Source organism: Molossus molossus, unplaced genomic scaffold, assembly GCF_014108415.1.
Source record: "Molossus molossus isolate mMolMol1 unplaced genomic scaffold, mMolMol1.p scaffold_m16_p_10, whole genome shotgun sequence".
Taxonomy (NCBI): Eukaryota; Metazoa; Chordata; class Mammalia; order Chiroptera; family Molossidae; genus Molossus; species Molossus molossus.
The window spans coordinates 25633631-25649640 of record NW_023425345.1 but is presented as its reverse complement, the minus strand read 5'-3'; the positions used below and the strand labels follow the sequence as shown (position 1 = coordinate 25649640).

Sequence of the window (16010 nt, the reverse complement as noted above, 5' to 3'; positions counted from 1 at the left end):
CACAGTCTCTTATGAATTGTGAGCTGCATACCACTTCACACTTTAAGGTCTCAAATCAATTGACTGCCATAGTTTACTTGGTAGCATTTGTTTTCTTTCTTGGTGGCACATAAAATACCATGTCTCTTATAATCACTGGTATCTTCGAGTTCAGAAAATATAAAATAATTAAATGGCCATTTACTTTGTAGCGATCCATAAATATTTGTCAAAAGTAAACCATGTTTATACCCAGTTAATAAAGTTAATATCTGTTACTACAAAACTAGAGGTCATCAGTAGCACCATGATTGATCCCCACTGCCTGGCTCAGGTTCAGTGTGCCCCTCTCAAGATGCAGACTCAGGGGGAAATGCCTCCGTGTTGGTTCAGAGCTGCCTGCGCAAAGAATAAACAAAATAGCACAAGTTCCCACAGAAGGACCACCCAGTGTTCCCGGAGACACAGTGAAAGTTGTACTTTCAGAGATGTCAGATTGCAAGTGGTGAATCAGAGGGGGATTTCCTGATGGAAGCATCAGTGTGGCACAGGGTCAGGAACATTCTGAGGGTATATGCTGATCTGTGACAGGTCGGGGTGCCAGAGTGCAATAAAAGCGTCCTGGACATTGACACCACAGTGGGATTCAAATCCTGGCCAAGCCACACACTGGTTTTTGACCCTGGGAAAGTCAATTACTTTGAGCCTCGAGTTCCTCCCTAGTAAAATATTTATGTTTAGTTATGTGAGGAGTAGATATAATATTTGCGAAACGCTTGGCAGGGAGAGCAGACACTCAATAAATGGTAATAAAATTGGTTAGAAGGTTCTGGGGGTAAAAGGAGTGAATGAGCAAAGCCGTGCTTTGGAAAATTACTGTGGAATCTGTGATTAAAATAGACTGGAGGAAAGAAACTGGTGAAGAGAGACTTCAGATGCTTTTTCAATGGTGCAGAAGGGAACGGATGGCAAACTAAGGGTATCTGTCGGTCGGGATGCGTCTCAGCTGTCTCCAAGAGCACGGGAGGGAAGGGAGGCAAGACTGAGAACCTGGACGGCGCAGTACCGGCGGGGAACCGGGCCTTAGGGTGAAGGCCCGGAAAAGCACGCGAGGAACCAGGGGGTCCAAGGGTGGCGCCCAGGAACCTGAGAGCAGCCACGGCGCTGGACAGAAATGGGGGAGGGGGTGCTTTGAAGATTACCGCCGCTGCCTAAATCTTTTCCAGGGTACAACCACTTTGCGTGCACCCCGCGAACCGGTCAGACTCAGCACAGGAGGAGGGGCGGGCGGAGAGCGACAGGCCGCCCGGGGTCCGCAGACCAGCTCCTCCTCCAGAGCCCGGAGGACAGCCCCGCGGAGGCGGAGCGCGGCCCTTCCCGCCTCTTCCCCGGCGGAGGGCGCCCCGCCCGGGCCCGCCCACCCAGCGCCGTTCCGCGGGGCGGAGCCCGAGGCGCCCCACCCTCGCCCCCTTTCGCGCCGCCGGTACTAGTTCGCCCCGGTCGCTCCCGGTCGCCCAGCTGCCCCTGGTACCCCGCGTCCGCTGGTGTGTCTGGAGCGCCGCGGCCACACAATGTTGGGCATGATCAGGAACTCGCTGTTCGGGAGCGTAGAGACGTGGCCTTGGCAGGTCCTGAGCAAAGGGGACAAGGTAGGCCCGCAGGGCTGCCGAGGACCTGCAGGCGCTCTGCGCCCCCACCGCACCCTGATCCGGGCTGGAGCGGGTTCTGAGGGGCAGGTGGGACAGGAATGTGTCCCAGATTGTGCACTATGGTTTCTTCCATGGGCATGGCCCTCCACTGCCAGCCCTTGGACTGAAGGGCTAAGAGCTCCGCTGGGAGGAGGGGACACAAACAGGCGAGGTTGATTGGTGGGGAGAATCCCAGCTTGGCGAGACGGACAGCACCTGTTGAATGCATTCGTTCATTACATTCTGAACATTTGTTTGCTGCGAAACCCTCGTCTGCAGAGAGGACTGAAAAGTAATGTCCTTTAAAAAAGTCCCAACTGCTGCTGAGGATGAGCCTTTGCAGAGGAAGTGTCTTCAGCTGGGCCTCAGGGTTGTGCAGGAATGCACAGAAAAAAAGCAAATGCAAAGGCCTAGTAAAACGACTGTTGGCCAATAGGACTCCCAGAATTGGGTGCCTAGAATACAGGATGAGTGAGTAGTGCATAATTGTTGTGTTCCTGAGATTGACATCACTGCTAACACAGGCAAATTGGACTGCCCCCTCAAAACAAGGAGCCTGCCCCTGGATTATGATGTCCTTGCAAACAGCTACTTTGTGCACTTGGTGGCTATATATATGCAGTTTCCAACTCACTGCCTCATTTGTTAAAGGACCGTGTTGTCCAGGGACAAAGTTCTGGTACTTAGTACAGTGATCATCACACAAAAGCCCTCAAGTGGACTCTGGATTCTTCAAGCAACTATAGCCAGAGGTCTGTCACTTCATCTGCCTGTATTTCAGTTTCTGCAGCTCTAGGATGAGCAGTTTAGCCCTGAACAAGGGTAACATTCAAACACCTACAAGCAGCCAGGCAGGTAATGGAAATGAGTGAAGCTGGCTGTTTTAGGCTACAAGGCAAGGTGGGGACTGCAGCAAATCAGAGAAAGAACTCAGGTGTTCACATACAAGGCAGCTCCAGGCAGTTGTTGCCATGCAGTGATGTGAACCAGGGCTACCAGATTGTTTAAGGAAAACTAGCCATCCAGATTCTTTGTGTGAAATCTCTCAATTTAAAATTAACTCCTTCAGCCAATAACTATTTGTTGAGTGCCAACCAGGCACTCTTATGGGCAATGAGGATAAAGCAGTGAACAAGACGAACATAATTCATGTCCTCATGGAACTTACACTTTACTGGCTAATGAACAAGTAAGCCACATGTATCAGCTGGTCATCGATGCTGGGAAGAAAAGCAGAGAGGGGGAGGAAGGAATAGGGAGTGTTGAGATTGAGGCTGTGGTTTTGAATAGGGCATTTATGTCCATTTTAACTGTTGGCAACTGACAGCAAATGTTTGTAAACACTGCAAGCCGGAGGATCTGTCTGGCTGGATCCTGCCTGAGCAATGCCAGTCCGTGGCCTCAGCCTAGTGATCTCTAGGGTCCATGTTGGCCCTAACACTTTAAGAATCCACGTTACCAAAAACTCTCAGAGAGCTTTTCTTTCTATAGTGGAATCTGACTCACTTGGTCTTTTTAGGTTAACAGACAATGCGAATGCGGGCTAGTGGTCTGGACTGGTCTGCTGCCTGCTTGCCCTCAGATCCCTTCTTCACCCATTTCCTGCTGGGGCTCTGTCTCCCCACATGGAGTCGGGGCTGACCCCTGTGGGCTGTTTCCCAGGCTGTATTGTCAGCTGGCTCCCAGCGAGGTTTGCCCAGTGGGAGGCACTAGTGGGAGATAAGAGGGCCAGAGGAAGGGAGAAGCCAGGGTATTTCTCCCTCTCCTTCACCCTGCTATGTTTCTGGCACAAGGAGCTTCTCTGTGACTCTTGCTAGACAAGCTACCATGCTTCTAGCTTCCACCAAGTGATTCAGATATCTGAGCTCAGGTAACAGATAATTTTCCCTCTAACTCTAGTATGGTGCTTGCTAACTTCTGGGTTGCCTCGCTGTCCCGTTAGGTGTCTCAGCCCTTTTATTATCTGTGAAATCAGTTCCTTGAATTAAGGTGCCTCTGTTCAAAATACTCTAATAGTTTCTGTTTCCTAATAGACCTTTATTGATAGTGTCACCTGCCACCGAATTGATGCCTCTGGGGATAAATGCAGCTCCCTGATAAGCCTTCCCTCAACATTTGATGGGTATATGGGACAGTGTTACCAAGACTGAAGCAAATCATTTAACCTGAATGAAACCCAGTTTCTGTAGCTGTGGAATCGGTATAAAAATACCCTTCCCATCTAATTCCAGAGTTGCTATAAATATTAAATTTTTTAAAAACATGAAAATGTTTTACAAACTAATATACCCTACAGAGGCAGTAATATCATTATGTCAGAATTCATTTCAGCTTCCCTCTTACTAGCTGTATGGTCATGGGCAACTTTCTTAACCTCTCTGAAGCTAATCATGAGAGAAAATAATAAGTAGTCATATCTCATAAGGTTGTTTTGAAGTTTAAATGAGATAACCAATTATAAGTAGTTAAATAGAATATCTAACACTTGGTGGGGGTGGTAATGCTTAGTTTTCTCTTAATTTTACAGGTAATTTTACAGGTAAGTTACTTAACCTCTCAACCACTCTGAACCCTGAAATTCCTCAATTTGGAGAATGACAATACCTGTGTAACAATTAATTAAATATTCAGATACTTGTAAACCTGGCATGTGTGTATGTGTGTATGAAAATTCTGAGTGTTATTTTGAAGAGAGCCTCTCCCTGAAATTATCTTTTACCCTGGAAAGAGTCTGAGTGAGAAACTGTTGGCTCTCCTGGGCACATGAGTGGCACATGGTGTGCTCTGTGTAACTGGGGTTTGGGCTCACCAGATGTTCAGGACTGATTCTAGGCACCCAGAGGGAGGCCCAGGCTGCTGTAAACCTTATCATGTGCCTTCTGCATTGCTTGAGGAGGGAGGAGGACACATAGTCTCTGTGTTGGGTTGGGCAGGTCTTGTGGATGCTCAGGGCAGGACTGATAGAATAACTGACATCTTTATGGGTGTGTGTCCAGCCTGTGCATACTGGTTGGGACCCGACTGCCTGGGTTCGAATCCTGGCTCCACTGCTTGCCTTCTGTAACTTGGGCACGTTACTCCCTTAATCTCTTTTGCTCCTGTTTCATCTGAAAATTAAGATAAAAACACTAACTTCTTCACAGCATTGCTGGAATGGATTGAATGAATGAATCCATGTAAAAAGTTTAAAATAATACCTGACACATAGAAAGTACTCAGATTGTTGAAGATGATGATGATTAATATTTTAATCCTCACCTGACGACACTTTTCTATTGATTTTCGGGTAGAGTGGGAGGGAGGGACAGAGAGAGAGAAACATTGATGTGAGAAAGACACACTGATTGGTTGCCTCCCACACTAACCCAACCAGAGCCAGGGATCGAACCAAAACTGCCCTTGACCGGAATCAAACCTGTGCCCCTTTGGTCCATGGGCTGATACTCCAACCGCTGAGCCACACTGACCAGGGTGATTAATATTTTCTTACAGTGAGAAAGTTGGCTTCCAAAATCAGCATGTATACCCACCCAAGTGACAAGGGGAAAACAAACAAAAAAAAAAACTGGCCTTGCAGAGGACTTTGCAAATCCCATACCAAGAAGCAGTCTTGTAAGATCTCTGTCTGGGACTTGAACTTGACCAGGGTTCCCACTGAATGTTGAAAATTGGTGTTTGTGGCCACAGGCCAAAATCCTCATCTAGTAATTGCTTGGGAGCATGAGCTACCTGAATAGGGGTGGAGAAGGCCTGTTATTATGTTCCATGGAACAAGGAAATGCACTTTAAGATATTAGACTTGAAAAGTCAAAAGCATTGTGTTAACTGTATTAATTTAGCTACTTTATTTTCTGCAGAAATAGAACTCTATTTAAATTCAGCTCCCTGAAGAACTAGACTAGTTTTATAAGATACATTTCTCAAACCTAAATTCCCTCAGAGATCCAGTGATTCTAGTGAGAGGTTATGGACATAGACACTGTGAAAACAGGCCACAGCTGCCACAGAACCACCTGAAAGTGTGGCTTACTCACAGGGTACATAAAACTGCATGGGATTCTCATCTCTCCACCAGCTATGGCTGTTGTATTCCTTGTCAGTAGAGCAAAAACCAGTTTCACTCCACGGCCTCCTTTCCCGCAAATAGAGTGCCTACTATAAGCAGGACGTGATGTTAAGAGATACAGTGGTAAATGATAAAGACAATCCCTGGCCCCATGGGGCTTATGTTTGCAGATGGAGGTTTAGAAGCATTGTCATTCAGTTATCATTGCAATTAGTATTGTGTTATGAAAATACAAGGACTTATAATAAATATCATTGGGGCCCTGGCCAGTTTGCCTCAGTGGCAGAGCATCAGCCCAAAGAGTCGAGGATTTGATTCTGGGCATGGGCATGGGCATGTACCTTGGTTGTGGTTAAGTCCCTGGCCCTGGTTGGAGTCATGCAGAGGGCAACCAGTCAGTGTGTCTTTCTCACATCAATGTTTCTCTTTCTCTCTCTCTCTCTCTCTCTCTCTCTCTCTCTCTCTCTCCCCCCCCCCCTCTATCTGAAGATAAATGGGGGGAAAAATCCTCAGGTGATTTTAATCCTCAGGTGAGGATTAAAAAATAATAATAATATAGATAGATATGTCATTGGGGAGCTGTTTTTAATTAGGATCCTCTCTGAAGAAGTGACTTTTAGGTTGGGATCTGTTGGATGAGTAGGGGTCCATCAGGCAGAGACAGAAGAGGAATACTCCAGGTAGAGAAAGTAGCAGGTACAAAGGCCCTGAGACAGGAATGACCATGGCATTTAAGGACATAGCCGAAGGCCAGTGAGGAGGTGCTCTGGGTGTAACTGACAAGGTAGATAGAAGCTAGGTGGTCCCTGGACCATCTGAGATAGGTTAAGAACTTGGTGAGTGAAGGCTTTTGGGTAGGAGATTAATTAACATGATTAGATTTATATAGAATACTCGGTAAGTGTTCTCTGGGCAACCTCAACCTCATTCACAGCTTTAGTTCCCCTTTTTGCTGATGATTCCCAAATGTATAGCCCTGTGCCGGTCTCTTGTATGTCCAGCTGCTCAATGGGCAGTTTGTTTGTTTATAGCAAGAGGCAGGTGAGCTGACAGGTATGGAAGGGCCCTTCCAGCTCTAGAGTTATCTGCCTTTGGAGTTTAGGAAGGACAGATCACTCAGGAAGAGAAGGTGTTGAGTTAAGCCTTAATGGACGGTAGACTTTCCATGGGGTCTCGGCTCTCTGCACCAAACTGGATTACTTTCTTGGTAGTTTTTCCGGGGAACAGGCTGAGAGTACAGATCTCCTGTACCATTCCCTAGAACTCAAGATTCAGACACACTTGCAAAATCCTATATTTAGATTACACAAAAGTCAGTTAAACTTATTTGGGGTGGATGAAACTGTCTTGCTGTCAGATCACCATCATTGGACTAATGGTTACAAGCCCAGCTCCCTGTGACAGCCTATGAGTTATTCAGCATCCGGCCCCAGCCAGAACCTCTGACCTCCTCCCTTGCCCTGCCCCGCATGACAGTCATGCTCCAGCCACAAGGAACCACTTGTATTAGTCACCATCAACACACTGTTCTTTAACTCTTCTCTTTCACCTTGTGTACCCACTATCTGGAATTGCCCTTCCTAAACTAACAGAGCACTTACAACATTGCATAATAATTTTTTAATTCTTCTCACCAACCAACTAGACTGCTTATGTCGTATTGAACTCCAAATCTGTAGCACCTTGCGGAGGTTTCCAATAAACATTTATTTAATGAAACAATGCATTAGTGACTGACTGTATGTCCAGTGGGATGATCTATAAGCACCTCAAAGTCAACATAACCCACCCAAACATATGCCTCCCAAACTAACCTCAATAAGTCTCTTCTGTGTTCCTGCACTGCCCTTACACTCCTCTTCCCCTTCGACATATCGCCTGTTTCCTGGCCACTTCTATCAGACCATGTCTCTCATGAGGTCAGAGACCATATCTTTCATCTCTGTTTTGTAGCACCTGGCACAGTGCTTGGCACATAGATGTTCTATTGTTGTTTGTTGAATGAATAAAAAATGAAAGATCCAGCCAGCTTCCTCCCAAGAGAGCTTGAACTGCACTAAATGACTTTTGATTCCTCTTTTCTGTCTTTTCCATGGGCCTACAAATGTCTACCACAAATCACGAACTTAAGAGCTAAAGAAGGAGGTTCCAAAAAAATGCTCACTTCATCCCCTACAGTAGCATAAAGTTTTGTGACAGCATTAGATTAAACTTTGGGGACTTAAATTCTGGTTCCTGTTTTGCCATTTAGTAGCTATGTGGTCTTGAGCAACTCAGTCTCTCTGGTTCTGCTTCTCCTCTTTGGTAAAATTAGTTTGGGTGAAATTTAAAACCTCTTCCATGCTGAAATTCTGTGATTCACAGAGTGGTATTTCTGGAATTTAAAACATTAAAAGTGGTTAGACTCCGTGGGACCTCAAATAAAGGGTGAGTCTTGTCTCCGCTGTGACAGACAACGCCAGAAAGAGCAAAACACCTGAAGTTTACATAACACAATTTGCTACTGAAGTCTCTTTGGAAATGTCAGACTCGCCAAGGGGAGGGCCTCACAGTAATCCACAGAATTAGTAGGCATAGTGCCCCAAAGTCAAGGCCAATTTGTGGCCTCTTGATTCTCGGTCTGGTACCGTTTCCTCTATCCTATGTGAGGGGCAGTTTATGAAATTGGCACTTGGGGTTTGCTTTCAGATTTCCCTGGTCCATTTCTCACTACTCTCCTTTAATTCTGCATTACAGAAACAATAGGTATTTTTACATTCTAAATATGACATTATAATGGTTTATGTACTGTACTTCTTCACACTGTACAGGCCCCTCACAGCCCCACAGTCCTGCCCGTCTCTAGAGACGCATGCTGTCCCTTTGGGAGCTGAGAGGCTTCAGTCTAGGATGTCATGGGAAGGCCTGTCTGACTGGCCTGGGCAGCCAGGTCTTCTATCGTATCTATTTTTCATAATCATTAATAAGAGAGGCAGTTCCTTAATCAATAAATAATTATCTATTGAGCATCTCACATTAAAGCACTGCAGTATACTTCCTATCCCTAGAGACTTTATAGCAGATTTTTCTAGTGTTCTGTTACTAAATAGTAAAATCAATATAGAGTAAGTTCTTCTCTTAGTGGAAATAATAAAATCCATTTGAGTACAATAGAAGTAAACAGAATGGGGGGGAAAGTGGGGGGAAGTGGGGCACGTGTATCAGAATGCATCCCATCCATCAGGGTAAAGTATTATTTTGTAAAACTTTATTTCAGTAGCATGTATATTCATGATAGAGCATGATGTAAAAATGTATTTTTTGATATGGACTATAATTTTTTAAATGTTCGAAAAATACCGCCTTACGGTGTGTTCAGAAATACAAATATCACTGAGATATCAAATGGCAAGGAGGAGGTGAAGGAGAGTTGCATGGGTCTGTATGGGAAAGAATAATGACCTTCGGACAGAGACAACACAGCTGTGATGAGGAGAGGGGATCACTGCCAGGGAGGTCGGACTGGAGAAGGGAGGGTGGAGCTGAGCATTCAGGGGAGTGGTGGGTACGATTTAGTGAGGTGAGTTGGGGAGAGAAATTGTGTGAACTCAGGGTGAACAGAATTACTCTGATTCTTCTTGACTTGCAACCCTGCTACCAGAATGAGGCTAATCTCAGGGCCTTAGAATTCTGTGGGTTTGTTGTTGTATTTCTTTGTTTTTTCCTTTCCAATTTTTTCTTCTCTTTTACTGGATCTTCTGTTATTCGGATATTGGGTGTCCTGGCTTGATCCTCTGGTTTTCTTTTCTCTTCTGTTTTCTACTTTTTTACCTTTTTTATTTGAATCTGGAAGATTTCCTTCGACTTAATCATCCACCCTTTCTACTGAATTTTTAAATTTCTGTTGTATCCTTAATTTCCAAGAGCTCTTTGATCTCTGAACATTCTATTATAGCATTCTGGGAATGTGCTGGGTGGTTTTGGAAGCAATAGCTTCTCTTACCACTCTGACAATATTGATTACATGAAGTTTTTTCCTGCGGTCTCTACATCTGTAAGAAACCCCAAAGTCTATTTCTCATGACCCTTTATACTCAGGCTGTCTCTTCTACCCTGTGGCCTTAACCAGGCTCGTTATGGGAAGTTCTTTAGCAGCAGTGCCTCCTGTAACTGGATCATTTCTGCTTCTAGAGTCATTGCAGTTTGCTACTGTCTACCTCTTAAGCACTGTGTATTCTCTGTCTCCAGGAAGAAGTGTCCTATGAGGAAAGGACCTGTGAAGGCGGGAAGTTTGCCACAGTGGAGGTGACAGATAAGCCTGTGGATGAGGCCCTACGGGAAGCAATGCCCAAAGTCATGAAGTATGTGGGAGGCACCAATGACAAGGGTGAGTATCCCTGAAGAATGTAGCCCTGGTTTCAGAGGCGAGCCTTGCATGGTCTCACTTCATGAGTGCAAAACACAGGGAGGGGCCCCAGGGCACCTGTCACTGCCTGTTTCATTGACATGTGGACTCGCTGTGCTGCGTGGGCACGGAAGCTTCGGAGACCACACTGACTTCAGCCCAGCCTACCCCTCACTTTGTAGTATCCCTGCTTGATATTGCGAGTTCATGCTTTTCTCTCGGGTATGGAGATGTATACTCTGGTTTATTGTTATTTTTTAACCTTACAGTGCTTATCATGTCTTTGGATTGGTGAACTGGGTAAAGTGTGCCCATGGTAAGTCAAGCCACAAAGAGAGGACCAGCTCTGACTGGAGACCTCTACCCCCAGGCTAGAAATCTTGAGTCAGTCCCCTGGTAGCTCAGATTCTGCAGGGTACTGAGGGTCAGCGATTGATGCGTACGGCAAGTCCCTGGCTCTGTTCTGGCAAAGGAAGGGTCTGAGGGTTCGAAAGCTGGCCCACTCTTAAAGACTTGGCAGTTGGTGTGGGCTGCCTCCCTATTTTAAAATGTGAGGCCTAAAGTTCCCATGTACCTGTTAGCATTTAAACCGCGTTTAAATATGAATTTAATGCTTAAGCTCTCTAAGGTGGACTATACCTTGGAATCACTGCAAACCCAAAATGGGTCAGAAAGCAAGGTGAAAAAAGAAATAGATGTTTAATTTGAAGGATAGTCTCAAGCTGATAATTTAGCAGGTTAGAAACTAATCAGGCTTTCGACAGTAAGTAGACCCATAGGAGGTCAAGAAGAAACATTTTTCTTTTTAACGCTAGCATAACATATTTTATAAGAAAATATGTATTACAATTATAAAACTCATTAAAGAAAATCTTGAAAATAACAAAACAGCAATCTCATCTATCTTTTCTAGTACAATCATCGTCGTCTTTTGAATGTATTTCTTTAGGGCCCTTTAATAGGCTTTTTAAATATAATCATAGTGTTTGTGTTATTGTATATCCTGCTTCTGTTATTTATTTCATCATTATTTTCCATTGTTGGGAAATAGTCTTCTTCAGCATAATTATTACTAGCTACTTTATATTGCAGCACGTGCCTCTAATTTACTTAGACGTGGTCCTATTTTGAGTCTATTTATATGGCTCCCAGTTTCTCACAATTATAAATTCTGCTGCAATGAATATCCTCTTCCCTGTAGCCTTTTCTGTATTTTGGATATTTCCTTAAAATTGATATTTAGATAGAAAGTAATTAGATACTTATATATTTACTGCCTTGATATATATTACCAAATCATTTTTTTCCCAAAGAGTTGAGTCACTACTCTCCTACTTCCAATATACGCAAATTGAAAGTCGTGTGTGTGTGTGTGTGTGTGTGTGTGTGTGACTGTATATTTTTTTAATGCCTCAAGTGTTTATTATTAATTTTGTGACTAGGAGAGAGTGTTGTGGAAGGAGAATGAGGCCAGCCTATCTCGCCCTGTCCCTCATACCCACCTCACCGCATGGGTCTTCCTGTTGCAGGGACTGGGATGGGAATGACAGTTCCCATCTCCTTCGCCGTGTTCCCCAGTGACGATGGCTCACTGCAGAAGAAAATCAAAGTCTGGTTCCGGATTCCAAACCAGTTCCAGAGCAACCCGCCGGTTCCCAGCGATGACAGCATTAAGATTGAGGAGCGGGAAAGCATCACTGTCTACTCCAAGTAAAAAGTCCATTCTTTTTGTTTTGTTTTGTTTTGTTTGTTTCATGTTTTTTGTTTGTTTGTTTTTGTTAGTCCTCATCCAAGGATATGTTTCCATTGATTTTTAGAGCGTGTGGAAGGGAGGAAGCGGGGGGGAGAGAGAGACATCGATGTGAAAGAGACACATCAATTGGTTGCCTCCCATACACTCCCCAACCAAGGCTGGGGATTGAACCTGCAACCCAGGTACATGCCCTTGACAGGGAATCGAACCCGTGACCCTCCGGTGTGTGGGAGGACACTCTCACCACTGAGACACGCCAGCCAGGGCCAGGAGATCATTCTTTAGTCATTCAAGGTGATACTTGAATCATTTACAGTGAGCATTTGCATAAAATGTATATTCTTCCAGCTCTATTGAGATATAATTGACATTTAACATTGTATTACTTTAAGGTATACAACATGATCCTATGATAAACAATCACCACAATAAGTTTAGTTAATTTCCTTCACCAGACATAGTTATGAATTTTTTTTCTTGTGATGAGAACTTTTAAGGTGTACTTTCTTCGTAACTTTCAAATATACAATACAGTATGTTAACTGTAGTCGCCTCTCTGTACATTGCATCCCCGGAACTAATTTATCTTATAGCTGGAAATTTGTACCTTTTGACCCCCTTTACCCATTTCTCGCCCCCACCCCCACCTCTGGAAACTACCAATATGTTCTGTGTATCTATGAGTTCATTTTTTTAAATTCTACATATAAGTGAGATCAATATTTGCCTTTCTCTGTCTGACTTATTTCATTTAACATAGTGCCCTCAAAGTCTCTCTATGTTGTCATAAATGGCAAGATTTTCTTCTTTTTTGTGGCTGAATAGTATCACATCTTCTTTTTCCATTTATCTATAGATGGACACTTAGGTTGTTCCCAGGTCTTAACTATTATAAATCATGCTGAATTGAACCTAGGGATTCAGATATCTCAAGATAGTAATTTTATTTATTTGGGCTATATACTTAGAAATGGAACTGCTGGATCATGGAATTCTATTTTTAACTTTTTGAGGACTCTTCATACCGTTTTCCACAGTGGCTACACCAATTTATATTCCACCAACAGTGCATAGGATTCCCTTTTCTTCACATCCACAACAATGCTTGTTATTTCTTGTCTTTTTAATAATAGCCATTCTAACAGGTGTGAGGTGATATCTCATTGTGGCTTTGATTTGTATTTCCCTTATGATTAGTGATGTTGAGCACCTTTTCATGTACTTTTTGGCCCTTTGCATATCTTTTTTGGCAAAATGGCTATTCAGATACTGTGCCCATTTTTAAGCCAATTGTTGGGCTTTTTTGCTATTGAGTTATAGGAGTTTTTTATATATTTGGATATTAACTCCTTATCAGATTTGTAAATGTTACCCTTTATCAGACTTGCCCCTTATCAGACTTGCAAATATTTCCTCCCATTTGGTAGGTTGCCTTTTTATTTTGTTGATAGTTTCTTTTGCTGTGCAGAAACTATTTAGTCTGATGTAGTCCCACTTGTTTATTTTTGCTTTTGTTTCCTTTAATTTGGAGTGTCAAATACAAATAACCATGGTCACAACTGGTCTGGGCTCTATATTTTGTTTCATTGATCTATGTATCTATTTTTATGCCAATACCATATTGTTTTGATTACTGTAGCTTTGTAATAGCTTTTGAAAATAGGAAAGGTGTGATACCTTCAGCTTTGTTCTTCTTTTTCAAGATTTCTCTGGTTATTCAGGGTCTTTTATGGTTGATTTTTAAGATTTTAAGATTGTTTTTCTATATCTGTGTAAACATCAATTGGAATTTTGAAAGGGATTGAATTAATTTGTTGATCACTTGGGGTAGTGTGGACATTTTAACAATACTCTTACAATCTATGAGTATGGATTATCTTTCCATTTATTTGTTTCTTCTTCAATTTCTTTCATTAATGTCTTATATGTAGTTTTCAGTATATAGATCTTTCACCTCCTTAAATTTATTTCTAGGTTTTATTTTTTTTTTTTTGATGCAATTGTAAATGGGATTGTTTTCTAGTCTCACTTTCTAAATTTGTATTGTTGATTAATTAAGTAAGAAATACTGAGTCCTGACAGTTTCTCACTTCAATTTCTTCAGCCTACAGCACACAAACATCTGTAGTGTATCTGAACAAATGCCTGTATCAGTTAAGAAGTTGATTTGGATATAAAGAATATCCCTTCAGTTTAAGCTGAACACTTACATTAACCACAAAAGGGTTCTGGGAGACTCAGAACTATGTCAAGCTGTAGTTTGGGGTCATAAATACATAGGAAGCATAAAGGACTGGGGATACCTCACTCTTCCCTTAAATGCCAGAAGGGCAGGGAGCATGTGCCAGAGCTGGACTGCCACCCCCTAGTGGTTCATGATCTGTGGTCCTTTGAGCAGAGCACACATGCATCCTATTACCATTTGAGCCTGTTTTCAGGGTCTCCTTTGTGGCCATGTTCCCATGACTGTAGTGAGTAACAGATACAAACAGTTGCATGTCTTTATTCTTCGGGCCCCAAGCTCCCCTTAAAACCAAGTCTTTTCTAGATAATCAGTGACTCTCCATTTGTTAAAATCCTACTGTTTGATGGGCACCAAACCATGTATAGGCAGACACCAGGAGCTTCACCACTAGTGACCACAGGTGGGGGTTAGTTCTGCTCTAGAACAACCTCATGAAAAATAATTATATAATTAACCTTGCACTGGACAGTTTTTGTCCGCTCCCAGAGGGGCCTGCAAACTTAGTTATCAGACTGCCTTGCTCCAACTGTACACCTGAGGGCGCCGTTTTCTCTGAAGCCAATGCATGCTGAGCATGTGAGCTGGGATGAAGTGGGCGGTTAGGCCAGGTGACCCAGGGCCCCCAGAGGAGCGTATAGTACAGCTGGGCAGCAAGCAATGCGATCCCAACTCGGCTACTCCAGCCTTCATTTGGACTCTCCAGCCGTCAGCAAACGCTAGTTAAAAGAGTATCTTTCTCAGTGCGGGAATGAGGGTGGGGAAGTGAGGCACCTGTGGTACAGGATTAAGGAGGCCCTCACTCTCATAGTTGTCTAAGTACAGGATTGGCACTGAGAGTGAGTGCCTCCCCAAATCTTGCACACTAGGCGACTGGGCTGCCTTGCCCTCGTTCCTGCTCTCTTTTCCATTCTCTTTCCTGTGAATTGGGAGGCAGCCTGGTATAATATAATAAACAGTCACATTTTGGTATATTTTAGTTTGAATTCCAGGATGATGCTTGGGAAGTTTCTAAGACTTACTTTCCCCATTTGTTAAGTGCTGATAATATAATCTACCTCAAAGGATTATTGTTAGAGTATCTTTCAGTATTTACTAAGATACTATTTATAAATTACTTAATATTTATGATCTGTAGTAGGTTTCAGTTATTATTCTTTCCCTTTGCCCCTTCTTATTTCATAAGGAATGAGGTAGACATGATTAAATTCGTTCATATAAGACATCAGGCAGAGGGGACTCGTTTCTAATCATTTGTATCACCAGACCCAGGATAACCAGTTGGTACAATTTTTTTCATTTCTCTTTAGCTTTTTAGTATGGAAATTTTCCAACTTATAACAAGATGGTAGGAATAAGACAATGAAATCCTATGTACCCATCACTCACCTTCAAGGATAATTAACTCAAGGCCAATTTTGGACCATGTGCCTTCACAACCTTCACCCAGTCCTACCCTGGATTAGTTTTAGGTGAATGCCAGATATTTATATTACTTATTTCATAAATATTTCCATGCGACTACTGAAGACTTTGAAGTACATAATCATAATAACTTATGACTCCTAAAGTTTTAGCAGTAATTCATTAATGTTATAACAACATAAAACATCCAGTGTTCAGATTTCTTCCATTATCTCATCATTTGTTTTTACAATTTGTTTGAATCTGCATCCAAATAAGATCCATCCATTGTGATCGGTTGGTACATCCCCCACATTTTTATCAATGCATAGCTTTTCTCACCACCACACGATTTCCTTTTTTTCCTGCTGCCTATGGATCATTCATCCTATCGTTTCTTGCAGTCTGGGTTCTGCTGATTGCCTTTCTGCAGCTTTGTAACATGTTCCTCTGCCCCCTGTGTGGATTCGTTGGAACTAGAGGCATGATTAGAT

General features: G+C 43.1%; 1 protein-coding gene across 1 annotated transcript in view; it reads left to right on the top strand.

Moving 5' to 3' along the window:
• Window positions 1-1444: 1444 nt before the first annotated feature.
• HEBP1 (heme binding protein 1) overlaps window positions 1445-16010 on the top strand; it is a 23377-nt gene continuing 8811 nt past the window's right edge. The window contains exons 1-3 of the mRNA XM_036251314.1: window positions 1445-1628; window positions 9961-10099; window positions 11647-11827. Coding sequence (XP_036107207.1) covers window positions 1551-1628; window positions 9961-10099; window positions 11647-11827 — 398 coding nt within the window. The 5' untranslated portion in view covers window positions 1445-1550. The remainder of the gene's footprint in view (window positions 1629-9960; window positions 10100-11646; window positions 11828-16010) is intronic.